This window comes from Carassius gibelio, chromosome B24 (genome assembly GCF_023724105.1).
Source record: "Carassius gibelio isolate Cgi1373 ecotype wild population from Czech Republic chromosome B24, carGib1.2-hapl.c, whole genome shotgun sequence".
Lineage (NCBI taxonomy): Eukaryota > Metazoa > Chordata > Actinopteri > Cypriniformes > Cyprinidae > Carassius > Carassius gibelio.
The window spans coordinates 6,533,222-6,551,109 of record NC_068419.1 but is presented as its reverse complement, the minus strand read 5'-3'; the positions used below and the strand labels follow the sequence as shown (position 1 = coordinate 6,551,109).

The following is a 17,888-nucleotide window of genomic DNA, read 5'->3' as shown; positions in this document are numbered from 1 at the left end:
TATATATACATATATATGTAAAGAAAAAGAGATACTGCAGAGTTTAACTACAAAATTTAATTTGTAACTACACAGAATTTATATAAGCTGATAATATAATATAATATAATATAATATAATATAATATAATATAATATAATATAATATACATTTTTAAAACAGCAGGACTATTTAAATAATCTGCCAAAAAAAAAAACAAAAAAAAAAAAACAACAACAACAAAGCCCACAGTAATATAGTAATATAATTTAGTAATTTATAGTAGTAAAATGGTGAAGTGTTCAATACATATTTTAATTGCTATATATATATATATATATATACAGTACTGTCTGACCATGAGTAGTCAGCATGAAAGCTGATTTGTGCTTCACAAGGCAATGCTGATGGAGCACAGGACTTTCTGTTCTGACATGTTTCTGTCACTTGTGGGCCAGCTGACAGGGTGGTCAGAGGCAGGCAGCCCCCTTTCCTGCTCTCTCCAGGCTCGGACTGTTCAGTCAGGGATTAGATACCTTCCGCTCCTCCCTTCACCTGTAAAATTTCAGAGCCAGCCAGGCTGAAAGGGGGCATTGTTCCCCCCTGTCAGGAATGCCCATGTTGTCTGCAATGAAAAAACTTCATTTGCACTGGAATCTGGAGGCTGTCTGACAATAGTGAAGACAATCTCCAAGTTAAGTTGGCCCATAAACCGGGCTCAGTCTCTGTGATTGTTCCCCGAGTATGAAAGTGAACTCATAAAGGCTGTCATCGTGTTTGAAATTATGTTCTAATGAAGTTATTTTTCATAACTCATAAACATCAAAGCTAATAGACAATATTCCATGGATTGAAATGCAGCAAATAATTTGTGTTTGTGAAGCACAATGGGGACAATCAATCCAGATCTGCAACCACTGTCCGCACTTAGCAAAGATTAGCTGTTGCTAGCTCATTGGATATGCATTTTTGAAAATGTGAAACAGGGGTGTCATGGAAAGAAATCCTGAATAGGTGGGACTCAGGACACTGAGGGGCAGTGTGGTAAAACTGTGAAGGAGGAAGGAAGGCCATAATTTGGCTTGGTCATATGCCAGCCGTACACACATTTGTCTGATCTCCACATACTACGAGCAATACAGAGAAGAACCAATAAAGTCAAGACCTTAACACTTAGAAAGGTCAGCACACTGACACAAATACACTTTCATCAAGTTTAACCATATAACTTGGTTAACTACATTACTTTAAGAAAGAAAATGGGAATAAATAAATAATACATGGCAACATTTTATATGTATCATTATATTATTAATCAGTATAGCTGTAATTATTACTACTATAATTATTTACTATTTACTATTATTTACTACTACTTTTTAAATAGTAAATTTATTTATTTTTGATGTACTACCATCTTTAGAAAATTATATATATATAAAAAAAGAAAACAGCTCATATAACCCGAGGTCGATGAAACACTTGTTTAAAGTTAAAAGACTCTTACTGGCTAAATACAAAAAAAAAAAAAAAAAAAAAAAAATGCTGTCTAAAATACTTATCATTATTAATTTTGTGAACAACTGTGCCATCTCCTGGCTGGAAAAAAAAATGTTTTCTGAATTTGGACCGTTTGTGATTGATGTGCATTGCGCACCAACCAGTGACGTGACTGACCCACATTCAACCAATCAGGTATCAGAGTTCCTTGACCTCTTTAGCCACGCCCACAAACTTTGTGCGGAAGAGCGTGAATTTGAACCGGGTACGTGCGTCTCACATCTCTCATAAACATTTACATGTCTGTTTTTTTCCTTAATACTGTGGTCTACATTTATTTACTAGCACAATGTTTTACTCGTCGTTGTTTTATTTTAACTTTAAGCTCCTTATTTTAACACTCGAGTTTTGTTGTGAGCTGTTCAAGCTAACGATTTGTGAGGTTCGCTTCAGAACAAAACCTCTAAACTTTCAAGTGCATTTGCTTATTTTTAACTTGTTTACTTACTAACACAGTTTTAAGCCTGATACTCCTTAAATGCAAACCCGAAGTGTCTTTATGTGTTATATAAGGGCTGATATTTGCTATAAGTCCTTTTTAGTCTGAACAGATAACGTTACTGTGTTTCTAGAATTCATTCCCCTGAGCAGCACTAGATGCTTGAATTCAGTTCCGGACAGATGCGCAGCAGTTTTAATTAATAACATCATGAAGCGTTATACTCTATTATATCACGGAAAATGATTAGAATACGTTAACCCTTGCAGTTTGTTATTTTTTTATACAACAAAAAAGTATTCATATTTAATAATGAGTGTAATAACTACTTGAAAAACCTCTGCTCATCTTAAGGTTTCACATGTTATTTGATGAGAATAGAATAGATGAGTTACTGATCGAATTGTTTGTCTTTTTTAGAATCATGGCAGAGACAGACGAGGCTGACGTTCAAACGAAGAAAAGCAAAACCCTCATCGTACGACATCTGCCCAGAGAACTCACCAGAGATGAAAAAGAGGATCTCCTGAAATATTTTGGTGCCTCGTCTGTCAGAGTGCTGTCAGAGAAAGGACCGCTAGTAAGTTGCGAGATTTTTGAGTATGGAAGCTGCAAATTGCTATGGGTAAATGATGGAGCGAATAAATGCAGCTGACCTAATTGTGTTGTCATTTGCAGAAACATATGGCATTTGCAACCTTTAGCAGTGAGACCTCAGCCTCTAAGGTAAAACTAAAATACCCATGCTCCTCTTGTGGTTTAAGAGTTGGTTTCGACATATGCTAGTAAACCCAATTGTTTCTTTCCACCCATAGGCATTGAACAGACTTCATCAGCTGAGAATCCTTGGTCACACACTAGTGGTTGAGTTTGCGAAAGATCAAGACCATGTCACTGTTTTGAAAGACCCACCAGTGTCTAAGAGGTAAATGGAAAAAAAATCTATAATAAATGAGCAGTCTAGATGTGTCTCTGTCGACTGTCTATTTTATATTTTATCAGAACCGTGTTTAAGAGTGTTTCTTCAATTATGTGCACATGTTACAGTGATTGATATAATATATTTCATTTTGTTATGTGATATTCACATTAAACTGTCTTGGATTTGTATTTATTTACTAATTAACGTTTTATTATTTTTTTAATTGTAAATCATTGTTTACAAAAATATATGTAAGTTTCATCATGACAAATTAAATTTGCTGCTGATAAACTTATGTTAAAAGTTAGGTTACTTTTATTCCATGGTGGCAAGATTGTCAGTTTATTTGAGAGAAAATATGAGACATGTGATATGTAATGAAAAACAGGCAATGTGTAACTATTAGTTGTAAACAACATAGTTCTGTTGTGTGTCATTTTAACACTAAAAGAATCTAGTGTAGAATCAATTGTCACTTAGAATTACTAGTAATTTTTTCACTTAATTACAAAAACTGTAAGAAACAAACAAAAAAAAAAGTGCTCCAGGAGTCTTGGATTTACAGCTTTGAACAGTATAATAAAGCTTTAATTTTGTAAAATTATGCAAAATAGTGTGAAAATATTGTTTTAAATTGTGTGTCTGGGGATTTATTAAATACTAGCTATGAAATTAGATTTAGACAGAGTAGCTGTTTTATTCCAAAAGGTTAAAAACATAGTTTCCAACACACAATCAAATTAAACAGTACATCATTTGAGATAAGGTGAAGATTAGGTAACACTTTCTATGAAGCCCGTATTTATAATACATGATAAGGGTATTCTTAAGGCATTATAATGAATGCAAATGCAAAATGCATTATAGAAAAACCTAATAAAATGTTGTATTGTCTCATGAATATTCATAAGAACAGTTTTAATATAATATTTACTTACTGAATGTGTAATATGACACATTTGCTTTGAACTGTTTTTATTGTAATATCAGTTTGATTATTTTGATGGTATCCCTTTAGACAGCTGTTGATAAGTAACTCTGCAACTACATATCAACTAGCCACTAGTCATTAGAGTATTAGTATGTCTGCTACTGTAAATATATGCTAACACTTTATTTTAATGGTACATCAACAGATAAACTGAAATGAGAGTCTTTGCAAGTACATCAGCTTATTCTACCATACTAGATTCTACCATTCTCGACCTTACTAATAACTAATACTCTAATGAGAGTTAGTTGGCATTCAGTTGCAAAGTTGCTTACAGTCGATTGATTAAGAGGACCATCAAAATAAAATATAACCATATAAAACATTGCTTTTTTTTTAGTTGAAGTATTAAGCTCACATCAATGAATTATAATTAGCTCCACAGGAAATATTCAAATAACACTCAACATCTAACCACTCTCAAGCTGTAGTAAGATACCGTGCATCAGATCTTACATAATGTCAAGATATGATACAGTCCATTATGCTGTAAATGAAGTAGATTTAATATGGTGTTCATTGTGTGTTATAAATAATCATACTCTTAAACTTATAACCACAAATACGTAAGTGTTATGATGTATTATAATTGTTGTTATGATTATTCATGAGTTCATATAACATATTATAAGGTTTTTTATAATGTATTATGCATTCATTATAATGCCTTTAAGAGAGTTACTAGGGCTCTTCTAAGTATTAACGGTCTTTCCTTCTGTTTCAAGTGGTGTTGGTGCTCAGTCTGAGAAGGGGAAGAAAGAAAAACAACAAAACAATGTTCCTCTGGTGGACAACAGCATTGCTCCCAGTCTGGGGTAGGTGTGCACACGCATCTGTGTTTTTGATCAGCACATTGACTTCCTCTGCATGCGCCATCTCGCTGTGTCACTGTGCTTTATGATGTCACTGGAGATTTGCTCTCGGTTGACATTCCGCACCTGGTGTCAGTAGTCCAGGTCCTGGTAACCCTAGGAAGTGCCCACAGCGAACAGAGAAAAATGGAGAGAGGAAGGAAGTTGGTGAGTTGCTGTCACCATCCGTCTCATGTCCAATTACAGGCCCATGTCTCAAGAGTGTCTGTTCTGCGGTGACAGCCCGTCTGCTCTTGCCATGTGGTGGCACCAGGTGGCCTTTGATAAAGAGACCGTGGGCTAAGATATAATTTTGCACGAGGAGCCCGCACCTCACCTTCACTTAACGAGCGGAGCTGTGACAGATTTTTATTTATTTAATTCCGCTAGAGCTGCTCGTGCACAGAGCGGGGTCGCCTGATAAGCATGTTTTTCAGTGGTGTGATGCTCCGAATGAGGTTCAGACCATTTCGATGACAGAATACGCAATCAAATTCAACTTGAAAGAGTCTCTTGACATTCAAAGCGTTTGGTTTGCAAGAGTAGTCCATGCAACATAAGAAGCATAAAATGCATAAGCTGGATCGTGAAGTAGGGAGTTGTGGGTAGCATGTACCTTTTAAATAGCCATATTTATATATGTATGTGTGTGTGTGTATATGTGTGTGTATATATGTATGTATGTATGTATATATATATATATATATATATATATATATATATATATATATATATATATATATATATATATTTATTTATTTGTGTTTATAAAAAAGTGTGTGTCTGTGTATATATATAAATATATGTGTACATTTAAGCCTGGTAATCCTTAAATGCAAACCCAAAGTGTCTTTATGTGTTATATAAGGGCTGATATTTGCTATAAGTCCTTTTTAGTCTGAACAAATATACAGCTTTTCTGTTTGGATGCTTTAATGTTTAAATCGACAAGCGGTAAGGCGTAAAAGCATGTGAAAAAGATAAGCTTTCGTGACGATGCGCAGCAGTGGCCCGTCAACTGTCCTGAGCATCTTTTTAGGCTGGCTTCAGCTAGTCGGTTATATAAAATATCAAGATGAAAGTCATCATAGCTTGCTTAGTGTAGACCCAGCTCCCAACCCAACTTTGAGAATAGATTAATGGCGATTATTTTTTTTATCGCCCGATAAGAGTCTTGCGTTAACGCAGCACGTTAACGCCGATAACGGCCCACCACTAATATATATATATATATATATATATATATATATATATATATATATATATATATATATATATATATATATTTTTTTTTTTTTTTTTTTACTTTATATTTTATATAAATTAATGTACTTTTATAACTAATGAGAGACACTTAAAGTCTCATTGGTATTTTATAATTATTATTAAATGAGTTATTCATTAAATTAGTTTAATATTTTAACAATTATTATTAAAATTATTATTAAAATCTTCCTTAAGTATGTCTTACTGTTGTCATACTAGCAAAGCCTCACTTAACTAGTCTATTGATGCCTTTATGAAACTTTATGAAATATTAAAAGCACATTGTTGTTTAATTTTATATGACCAGCAAAAAACATTTTGAGTATTTTATATATTACATGCCCTAAATAAATGACTATAGTGATAACCAGTGTTGAGGAGTTAATAATAAGTGACAGTGCTACTAACCAATAGTTTTTCAAGTAGCAAGTAATATAAACAACTAACTTAGTAGTTTTCTCTTTTTGGAAATTTTCTGTATTTAAAAATTGTCATTTATAACTAGTTAGATTGTCTGTTTTATTAACTGTGTGTATATTTATGTGTTGCAGTTTTGTACAAGTTATATACTGCTTTTTTATTTTTATAATTAAAAATACTAAAAGATATAATGTTAGCTACTTTTTGTGGTGTAGAGTGAACTACTCAAGAAGAGTAGCTGCTCTCCCGTTCCCAAACGCCGGCGTGTTTTGCATTTATGAAACACAGCCAAATGTTTGTACCTCGGTCTTATATTTATGCTTCACCATTATGTGCATGCATTTTGTCACGGGTAGCATTTCTGGAAATGTTTCCCTGTCTCCTCTCCGAGGCTAACGACTGGCAATATTTCATTTTTCTTTCCTCCCGCAGGTTGAAATTTCAGACAAATCCAACGCTGAAATATTTATACCCTCCTCCTTCAAGTGGAATTTTGACAAACATTACACACACTCTTCTGAGCGTGCCCAAGTTCTACGTTCAAGTGAGTAGAGGCTACAAAGATTTTTTTTCCCCCTTATCTTTTTTTGTTGTTTTATTTATCAGTTCGTGTTGGGAATGTGTAACCACGCACATCTGTAGGCTTACCTCTTGCGTATCAGTATCTGTCTCCTACTTTCCAGTTTTTAGTTCAAATCAGGAAAAAAAAAATTATAATAATAAATGTTCAAATGTTTCTCAGACTGGCACTAATGTGTTATTTTTTTTCCAAATCAAGTCCAGTCTCTAAAACATCAAACCACAATATTTGCATGGAATTATTCTGACGGTATTAATATCGTGCTCATGTGGGAGGGATGAGTGATATATTTAACATTTTCCCCTTAAGCTACACCGCAACATATTGTATAACCAGGGAGATGTTATAATTTCCCAGGCTGCCTTTTGGTGGCGCTAGATTTCTGAGAAACAGACTGGCGCTTTAAACACATTAAATCTGTTGCTCAGAGCTTCCTTTCAGAGCCTAAATATGTTCCCCACACAGCAATCTGGGTTACATATGGAGCCAGGGTCACGATTAATGTTTGTGTCCAAGAAATACTCAGTACCAGGTGTTTGGAAACAACACACACACTCTTTTCTTCATCAGATGAACATGTTCTTCCACAGGTTCTTCACCTGATGAATAAGATGAACCTTCCCTGCCCGTTTGGACCAATGACGGCTCCTCCGCCAATGGTGAGTTGGTATTATGCACTTTTGCACTGTTTATCTTAACTCAAACAATCAGGGCAGCACGATGACCAAAATATAATATGAGTCACATCTTGGCGCATCGCTTGAATTCATCCCCGATGCTTTGCTTTCTGCTGAAACACCCATCAATATAAGTGCTCTGCTAATACTGAGGAGCTTGAGAGGGTGTAACCCACTCATCCGCACCGTTTCAGTTTGAGATGCCTCCAGGCCCACTGCCGCCCATGCCCCCACCCTTCCCCCCAGAGAACCCTCCTCTCCCGGAGCACGAGGAGGGGGCGTCCGGCAATGAAGAAGAATCTGAGTACGAAAGTGGAGATGAGGAGGACAAGGAGAGGTAGCTGGTTTTCCACCTTTCTGCTTTGTCTACAAACTGTTGAAGTAGTTTGACGTTGTGTGGTAACTATTATTAGGCAGTGTGCGCAAGCAAGTTGTTGTGTTTACAACTGTTTTAAAAACAGGTATAATAATAAGAAATGGTTCTTGAGCATCAAATCAGCAAATAAGATTGATTTCTGAAGGATAATGTGACAGTGAAGACTGAAAATTCAGCTTTTCATCACAGGATATGATTAAATATATTTAAAAATAAATATTTATAACCGATAATTTTCCATATTATGACGAATAACCATTATTGTATTTTCCGGACTATAAGTCACACTTTTTTTCATAGTTTGGCTGGTCCTGCGACTTATAATCAGGTGCGACTTATTTATCAAAATTAATTTGACATGAACCAAGAGAAACGAACCAAGAGAAATGAACCAATAGAAAACATTACCGTCTCCAGCTGCGAGAGGGCGCTCTATGCTTCTCAGTGATACTGTAGCCTACACTGAAAACATAGAGCGCCCTCTCGTGGCTGTAAACGGTAATGTTTTCTCTTGATTTTTGGTTCTAAATAAATGCGACTTATAGTCCAGTGCGACTTATATATATATTTTTTCCTCATCATGACGTATTTTTGGATTGATGCGACTTATACTCAGGTGCGACTTATAGTCCGAAAAATACGGTAAATAGTCAATTAAAAAGTAGCCTTAAATGCTTGTGAGTTTAAGTATTGCGACATTATAAAATATTGCTAAAGATTACATTTAACAGTGTTCTTAAATTATTAGTGTTCTTAAAAAAGTATGATCATTTTATACGAAGTGGTTGTTAGACAATTATGTAATCTGTATGTAAAATATAAGAGAAATGAGCATAGGCTATTATAGGATCTCTAATATGAACCAACACTGATGAATAAATACATTTTCTCACTCTACAGGGACCTTTCTCATTCAGATAGATTATTATTAACCATTTTTGTGTCTGCCACTTGCCTAAATCATACATGCATTCTCTGGTCCAATATCTAAAAATAACTGGTAGTATTTTTGACTATGTATCACCAGCATTGGCACGTTTTCTCATTGACAGATTGTCGGCCTCCGGAATGGCAGGAGCTGAAAGCTGCAAAGTGTTCAGTTTGTTTGTTTTGTTGCCGTGTTTTGCCTTGTGTTCAAAAGCCATAATAGCTTCTCACTTCTTCTCTCTGCGTTCCACAAAGGATGATCAGACTGATGGGCCTCGTTAACCAGCCATGCAAAAGACCGTTGAGAACAAAGACTTCTTCCAAGAGAAAGAAACCCAAACTAAAAGACCTCCTGTTTATTCCCAAACCAGAGTCCCACGGGTAAACTCTCAGCTGCATTTCACCCAACCAGAAGCTTCTTTATCATTAATTAAGTAAAACAAAACTGCATCTTTTAGTTTCAAAAGACCACCGTCAGCAGTACATAAAAAGATAGCTCAGTGTTGTATCTCTCAGCCCCTCAGGCCCAGCCCTGCAGCCATCAGACGTGTTCGAGCAACCTCAAACGCTTGGACAGAAAAAGATTGAGTTCCATATATCGGCTGAGGTGTCCACCATCCTCGAGGGTCCCAGACAGAATCAGGAACCACAATTCACAGAGGCGAGCGAAGGTAAGGCTTCACGTCCCCTGCCACTCCTTCCACATCATCCATTTATCTGTCCGCCTGCATCTCCGAAAGCGCCCCGGGTTCAGCCATCCATCCTGAGCGGACCTGCTCAATTAACACAGCAATTAGCCCTGAGAATAGTGACTCAGCTGGAGAGAAGATTTAATGTATCGGGCTGTCAGCCGAGCTGCTCTCGCCATGAGGCGTTGAGACCCTCCCCTGCGTCAGGATAACCATGAAACTTTATTTGGGAATCAGGAATGACGGAAAGAGCAGACTAAAACAAACACACACAAAACTTTTCGGTGCACTGTTAAAAATGTCAAATTGAAAAAGGGCGGATGTGTTTGCCAGATATTTACCATAAAAAAATACAGTAGCGACATTTTAGGTTTTACTGATTTAAATTACATTTATAGTGAAAACCTGTAGAAATTGATATGATGTTAATATACCAATCTACAATCTGCTTGTACATTTATAATATACCAACAACCAACAAAAATGCAGGTAGTGAATAAGCTGCATGCAGAATCAAAAATCATCACAAGTGGCTGAGGTCAATGCATAATCATAATTTAATACGATTTTGCCTTACGAAGAAGAAACAGTGATTTTAATGAAAAAGCATCAAATGTATAATTTTACTCTTATACATTCTGGGAATGTCAATTTACCGTTTTTCAGTGTAAATTGTAAGAAGACTTAGTTTTCATTTCCAAAAACTCGCAATTAATCGCATCCAAAATAAAAGTATGTGTTTACATAATGTATTTATATTTATGTATAAGTAATGTGTATGTTTAAGAAATATATGCAGTGTTTTTAAAGTACACACACAAATGTATATATTTTAAAAATAAATGTAATCTTTATATGTATATGTGTGTGTATATATATTTATATATATATATGTGTGTGTGTACACACTTTTATTTTGGATGTGATTAATCGCGATTGATCAATTTGATAGCCCTACTTTTTAAAGTAAGGGAACTTGCTGTTAGCCAATTAACAAGCTCTTACCATTAAAATTAAAATAATTCTTTACAGCGTGTAGGCATGTCAAAGCTATTATTTAACATAGAAAAAAAAAAGTCCTCGTCAAATTAAGATCCACAGTCTTTTGTTTACCTCATCTTCCTGTTTGTTGACCTAAGACCTAGATGGCAAACCTTTCAAAGTCAAAGACAAACAGCTTTCCTAACCTGTTTACAAAAGAAACGAGCACAGGGACGGTAGTTATTTCGCATTGACTGATAATAAACAATGTTTAAATGACGAGAAACGTCAAAGGAATCCACCTCTCTGAGGGAAACTTATCAGCACTTCTTGCTCTAGTACACATTAGGCACTAGATCTGTCAGACAAGTTTCCAGAGGATTTGTGTAGCCTCGCTGATTCCCGTAATTCCTCATATGCGTTTGCTTACGGCTTACTGCCAACTGCCAGGTGACATCTCCAACTGTGCTATGAAAGAACCTGAAAGAAAACCCCACGGAGCGTGACCCCACGCAAACACACCAGTGTCACCCTCAGAGATTAATACACTCGCCTGTTTCTTTTTCCTCTAGCATGGATTTTCCGTTCAAGCTGTTTTTACGTGCCTTTTGTTATTGATTACAGGAATCGTTTCGTGCACGACAAGAAAAAAAAAAAAGGCATTTTTGTTTTCAGTTTGTTTTGAATAGTCATGGCTTGTCATTTTGATGCGTGTTCACACAAGACTTCAGTGCCGCTGTTTACTTGTCATTGTTGAAATTTGCAACAGGCCGCCTGTCTCCGACAGATTGAAATTGAGCACCGTGACAGTTCAAAGCACGCTCTAATTATGTTTATGAAAACGTATTCCTAGACACGGCAGAGTTGGAGGTTTCCGTTCAGGACACTGCAGAAGGGTTTGGGAAAATCTACCCAAGCGCTCAGGTCCCCAGACTCGAGGAACAGAGGGAGGAAGATGAGGACATCCCCACGGAGTTCATCTCTAGGAGAGAGCTAGAGAGAGGGAGACTCTCCAGAGACGGTGAAACACTCTCTGTGCACACATACACTCTTGTTCTTTGTAGTACACTGAACATCAAATAGAATTGAGAAGCTCTAGCAGAGAATTTGCCTTGGAGTGTTTGCAAGAAACATGCAGCCGATCTTTAAAGAGGAAATTAATATTTGATATGGAGCACACCAGGCTGTTGTCATATGACTGTTTGCATGTTTCAGATGTTTGCATGTGATTGCTTAATGTATTTATTTTATGTCAGTCAGTCATTCCTAAACGTATTTTTGAAAGCTTTATCTCTCAGATTTACTATTCAAATGATTGTGTGCATCTGCTGTATTAATATATGTTTTTTTTAACTGACTCTTACTTTTACAGAGATGAAAAAAATGTCTGTGTTTAAAAATTATGAACCTGGAGAGCCAACCTGCAGACTTTATGTTAAAAATGTTGCAAGGCAAGTTGAGGAAAAAGTAAGTGTCTGCTCAGTATTATTTATTTATTAAATGGATACATTTGACTAGACAGTTATTGTATAACTAGTACGTGTCTGCTAGATAGTTAAATATTAAAACTAATTATCATTAAGACTAAATATTATTTATTTATTTTTACATTTATTGATTCATTCATTTATTCAATGGATGAATTAGAACAGAAAATTACTGTTTAACTTGATAATAACTTTTTTGTCTTGCATTGATATTTTCTTTATTTTAATATAATTGAATGAGTTGGACAGAACAATTATTGGATAACAGAATTTATGGATAATTATTGTTTTTGAAAAAAAGTTAAATACATAATTTATTTTTTTAATTAATTTATTTTTATGATTAAGACCTTTGAATATCTGGATAATTTATGGATTAAATTACTTTTTTTGGAAACAGTATATCATTTTGATATTGTATTTATTGATATTAATCATCGAATATTTTGATATAATATTTTGAATAAGTTGATTTATTTATTTATGAATTCATATTAAAGTATATATATATATATATATATATATATATATATATATATATATATATATATGTATGCATGTATATATTTTTTGTTTGTTTATTAATTGTTATTCATTTTTTATTAATAATAATAATTTATAATTTATTGTTATTATTACTATATGTTTTATACATTTATTTTATTGGACTGGCCCATTTTTAAGATTCAGATTTTTTGATAACTGGATAATATATAATGTTTTTATTTATTATAATTTGTTTTAAACATGTTTTATATGTTTATTTTCTTGGACTGGACCATTTTTATGATTAAGACCTTTTTATAACTGGATAATGTATTATAATTTATGACTGGATAATTTATAATGATTTTTATAAACATATGTTTTATACATTTATTTTCTTGGACTGACCAATTTTTGGATAACCAGATAATTTATTAATGCATCAATAAATAATAACCAGTTTTGTTAATTGGCCAAGTGGGCATGAAATAATTTCAAGCTGGGGAAATATCAGCCTTTATCACTAGGTACTCTACATATATCAGATTCTTAAGATTGTATAACATTTGCTTAAGTGTGTGGTCTAGAACAGCCTGAGAGCTCTCAATTCCCACTTTATTACCAGCTACATAACCCAGCTCAATCTTTTCTGTAGGATCTGAAGTTCATCTACGGCCGGTATATCGACATCTCCTCAGAGGAGGAGAGAAACATGTAAGCACCACTGTCTCATGCCTCAGGCCCTTGTCTGGGGCCTCAACTCCGCAAATCACAATCAAAGCCAATGAAAAGAAAACACCTCTCCTATTTTTCTCAGGAGTGGTGAATAAAGGTGAGTTCTTCAGGAACATGAGCTGATGTATAAAGTGTGTTTGTTCCCGTCAGGTTTGATATTGTTTTGATGAAAGAGGGGAGGATGAAAGGTCAGGCCTTCATCGGGCTCCCCAGCGAGAGAAGCGCAGAGAAGGCCTTAAAGGAAACCAATGGATATGTTCTCAGCGACAAACCTCTTGTGGTGGTATCCTTTGTTTTTCAGTCGTTTTGGCATTACATTTCTGACAGAATGTTTTGTCCTTCTTTCTCCAACAAAAACAGTGTTTTTGCTTGCTATACCTAGGATTTATTCTTACAAATGTTTTACTGTCAAACGAAATCAAGCCTTAACTTAATCTCCAGCAATTTGCCCGATCTGCAAAACCTAAACCGGAATCTGCTGACCCAAAGAAAGGAGGGAAAAAACACTGAACTGGTGGGTTAAAAGGCCAATTTTTGTATTTATGTATATATTTTTTTAGAACTGTCTGTTGAAGTGGGTGGGTGACCAATGTACTGATCATTTTTCTTTATAAATTATTATAACTGGTTTGGATAGCCTCTTGATCTTGAAGCTTGAAGATTGATTTTGATTTGATTTTTGATTTTTTTTGTGTCCAGATACATTTTAACCCAACATTTCTATTTGTTTAAGATGATGTTGATGTACAATCATGAGCCTACAGGAGCTCCATCTTTACTTCATATCCTTTAAAATATCCTTTAAAAGAGTTCTTAAATTGCTTGCTTTGGTAAAAAAAAAATATAAAAAAAATATATATATATAATTCTTCCAAATGTCAAGCAATGTTTTTTTTATGTTACATTACACATAAAGCTTGTTATTAATATTTTTCCCTCCAATTTTATTGCAGAAGGCTGCTGTTGAGCTCTGTTGGACAGGAGTTCATCATTGATTGATGTAATCATTTTTTATTATTATTATTATATTTGATTTTGTTGATATGTCTTGCAATGCAAAAAATAAAAGGTAAATAATACTTTTATCTGGATCTTCATTGAAACTGAAGCTGATTTCAAGACACTCTCATAACAATATTGTTTATATATATATTCCTTTGCAATATTGTTATTAATCTGGGTTGTTTGTGTGCTCAAGGTTGCAAAAGGTTGGATCCTGATGTTTAATGGTACCAGTATTGTTCTGCACGCACAACATGTGCCTTTGATGTGAAGGAGAATAAATTTAGAAGTCGCTATCAGTCAGCCAGCTCATCTTCCAGCAGCACAGCAACAGATGGTGCTGTCAATACAGCAGAGCTCAGACAAACACAAACACTACACAAGAAAGACTGTGACCAGGGCTGGCCCGACTCGAAGATTAGCTGTTATTTGTTCACTGTACTTTAGTCTGAGATCTAAGATTCTCAAGACGCATTGTGCCAGGTTTGATTTCAGGGACGCCAAATGCTATTGCTTTTCATGATCAGTCATGATGCTCAGTCATGATCTGTCTTGACACTGTTATTATGCATGAATGAGATTTGAGATTTTACTATGTCTTACTATCTTTTTTTGTTGTTGTTGTAAGGAAGTACTAGATCAAGTGATTAAGGGTTCAACATAAACCACACAGGTCAAAAGTTTGGAGTGATTTATTAATGGATGAAAACGTTTCACCAAGGCTGCTTTTATATACATTAAACCGTAATATTGTGAAATATTACAATTTAGAATCCATTTTAATTTTGAAGCTAATTTACTATTTTATCTGTTGATGAATGGGAAGTTCAAAGGAATCTTTAACATTTATTTGAAATAGAAAATTTTTGTGACATTATGAATGTCTTCAAATCTATTTATTTCTTCCTTGTTGAATTAAAAGCATGAATACATTTTTTACATTTCTTTCTTTAGTATTCAAATAAATAAAAAAAATCTTGCTTACCCCAAACTTTTGAATGGTAGCAGATCATGGTTTTCAGAAAATCATTAAGCAGAAAAAACAGTTTTCAATATTGATAATGCGAACAAATTTTGGATGTGCATTAAATCAGTATATTAGAATGATTTCTTAAGGATCATGTGACACTTTATACCAGAATAATGACTGCTGATATTCCTCTTTGCCATTACAGGAATACATTAGAAAACAGTTCTTTTAAACTGTAGTGATATTCCACAATTATATTGATTTCACTTTATTTTTGATCAATTAAATTCAGCCTTGGTGAGCAAAAGGTCTTTCGAAAACATCAAGGAATCTTAATTGGTCCAAACTTTTGACCTGTTGTGTGTAGAATATTGTGGCGGGTCATACGAAGCCCATCTGATATTCAAATACTCTTGATTGGTTTGCCTAGATGAGAAAAAAAAAAAATTCAAGTTTCCAGCTGTGTCCAATGGCATTCCCAACAAGGGCCCTTTTATCACTTTTGAAATTATTCCTGATAAATGTCTTGGTAATTCTCAATATTTCCACGGCGGTTGGTGCATTTGTCATCATTGAAGTCAGTGGCAGAGTATCTCACAGATGGGAACTCCTCACGGGTGGCATTGAAGTACGAGCCGCAGGTCGAGTGCCTCCTCTCCCCTACGCCCGACGCACATGTGTGATTGATGACAACGTCTGTGTAGATCTTCACCTGCAGGAGCCACATCGGTTCATTACCATGAGCCCACAGCACAACACTGCCTACCAGGACACATCAAAGGACACTGCTGCGCTTTCCTATCTACAGTGGGAACGCAATGAGGGAATCAAAGGGCTTTGGAGCTCTAATACAAGGAGAGCAGTTTTAATAAGGAAATCTGTATTTAAAGGAATATAATTCAGGACATCACTTGGGCAGGACAACTGGGACCATTATCCCATGTCCAAAGGGAGGGGGTCCACTCACAAAAATGTGTTTTCACAAAAATGTGATTTATATTTTAACTAACATGTGTTGGTTTTTAATCTACTATTGGTAGGTGGCAAATTTTGCTACAGGACTACCCTAAAGGGGGTCGCACACCGGACGAGAAGCGCAGCGCCGCGTCGCGTCGCGCCACGTCTTTAAAATTCGAACACATTATTCTCTATGTGAGTACACACACCGGCGGCGCCATTCGGCGTCTGTCCGCGGCGCCCAGCTACGACTCAGAACGCTGTTCAAATTTCTGCCGCGCCACAGAGCGCCATCCGCATAGTTTTATATTAAAAAACCCAGATGTTATAAACTGAAACTGAAATTAAAGTACAGCACACTTGTTTCATTCAAATAAAACATTACAAAGTGTTTGGTTACGTTTTCAGCAGCACAGTTGCCTAGACAACAGATACAACAAAACAATAACAGACTTATTATAATAACACAGATTCTTTTCATTAATTAACGTTCAAAACTCAGCTTTTATCAATTAAAATCATATATTTAAAATAATAATAATAGATGAAGTTAAAACTCTCCCATCTTGCTGCGAAATTGAGCTCACGCATATAGAATGTGCGCGTCCAGTGTGCGATACCTCGAGTTGTCCTACATGTGGCGCGACGCGACGCGGCGCGTCTCGTCCGGTGTGCGACCGCCTTAAGGCAGGGGGTTATTCTAGAACTAAATATAAGCTGGTCAATAGCCTATATAGTTGAACAGAATTGGCGCTTGAAGATACAGTATATCTTCATTATCGGTCCAATAAAAATAGAAATCATGTTTCTAGAATTCGTTTTACAATTCAGAAGTAGATACTACATGGTCAGGCTGAGCATTCATAACCTGTCACTGCTATAATGCCGCCTCTCATGTTAATATCATCGCATTGACTGGCTGATTACCCTGTCAATATGATATTCCCCGCCTATCAGGTTCTCTTCTTCACTATGATTGGCTAATTAAAGGGCTAAAGGGAAAATACCATAGACAGTAAAAGAAATGGACACAGCGACCCCATTGGAACTCAATTGAGACAAGTGAAGCCCAGTTTTAGCGTTTTTTAGCACTTCCGTTTCTGACGCGCAGACTCAAACGAAGCTTGATGACGTCAGCAACCTGTCTGACAGATGTAAATCTTCTAGTAGCTGTGCGTGCAAACTGCCATCATTAATCTTGCAGAGACGGCGAGCTTGAGCGGGGAGTTCTTTGTCGTGAGTGAGCAGGAGTAAGTATTCTGATTAATTATTTTGTATAGTATTTTAAAATGTAACGCCAGTACGCCATATTAAGTTAATTGCCTGCGAGCTTCTCCTCCTGTCTGTACGGTAATGCGACAGAGAGTCACGTGGTTATGACGCAATCGTTAGCCTATTTTTTACAAAAACTGTTTATACGGGGCCATAATGTAACATAGAAGGTAATGGAGCCCTTTATAAATTGTCGTGTATCTTTAGAAATAAATAATGGACAAACAGAGTCTTTAAACGCCTCAGATGTAAAGTTATTCACTGTCAAAGTGACGCCAAAATGCATGGGAGTCATTGGGAATGCTAACACAAGTGAAGTTC

General features: G+C 35.5%; 1 protein-coding gene across 6 annotated transcripts; it reads left to right on the top strand.

Annotated features, from left to right (window-relative positions):
- The first annotated feature begins 1,641 nt into the window (after window positions 1-1,641).
- Window positions 1,642-16,402, top strand: rnpc3 (RNA-binding region (RNP1, RRM) containing 3). Of its 6 annotated transcripts, none has more exons than XR_008183327.1 (17): window positions 1,776-1,921; window positions 2,399-2,558; window positions 2,657-2,704; window positions 2,794-2,903; window positions 4,617-4,706; window positions 6,861-6,972; window positions 7,599-7,667; window positions 7,880-8,022; window positions 9,244-9,369; window positions 9,505-9,659; window positions 11,512-11,679; window positions 12,031-12,125; window positions 13,287-13,345; window positions 13,517-13,649; window positions 13,808-13,880; window positions 14,066-14,366; window positions 14,565-16,402. XR_008183327.1 is itself a non-coding variant. In XM_052596519.1 (16 exons), exons 2-15 carry the CDS (start codon window positions 2,403-2,405, stop codon window positions 13,874-13,876), a joined length of 1,533 nt encoding a protein of 510 aa, XP_052452479.1. In that variant the 5' UTR covers window positions 1,642-1,744; window positions 2,399-2,402; the 3' UTR covers window positions 13,877-13,880; window positions 14,320-14,445. The 6 variants fall into 6 exon arrangements, 2 of the variants coding, with proteins under 2 accessions (XP_052452479.1, XP_052452480.1); XR_008183325.1 differs by having other exon boundaries at window positions 14,100-14,366; window positions 14,565-16,401; XR_008183326.1 differs by having other exon boundaries at window positions 14,320-14,366; window positions 14,565-16,400.
- Window positions 16,403-17,888: the final 1,486 nt, after the last annotated feature.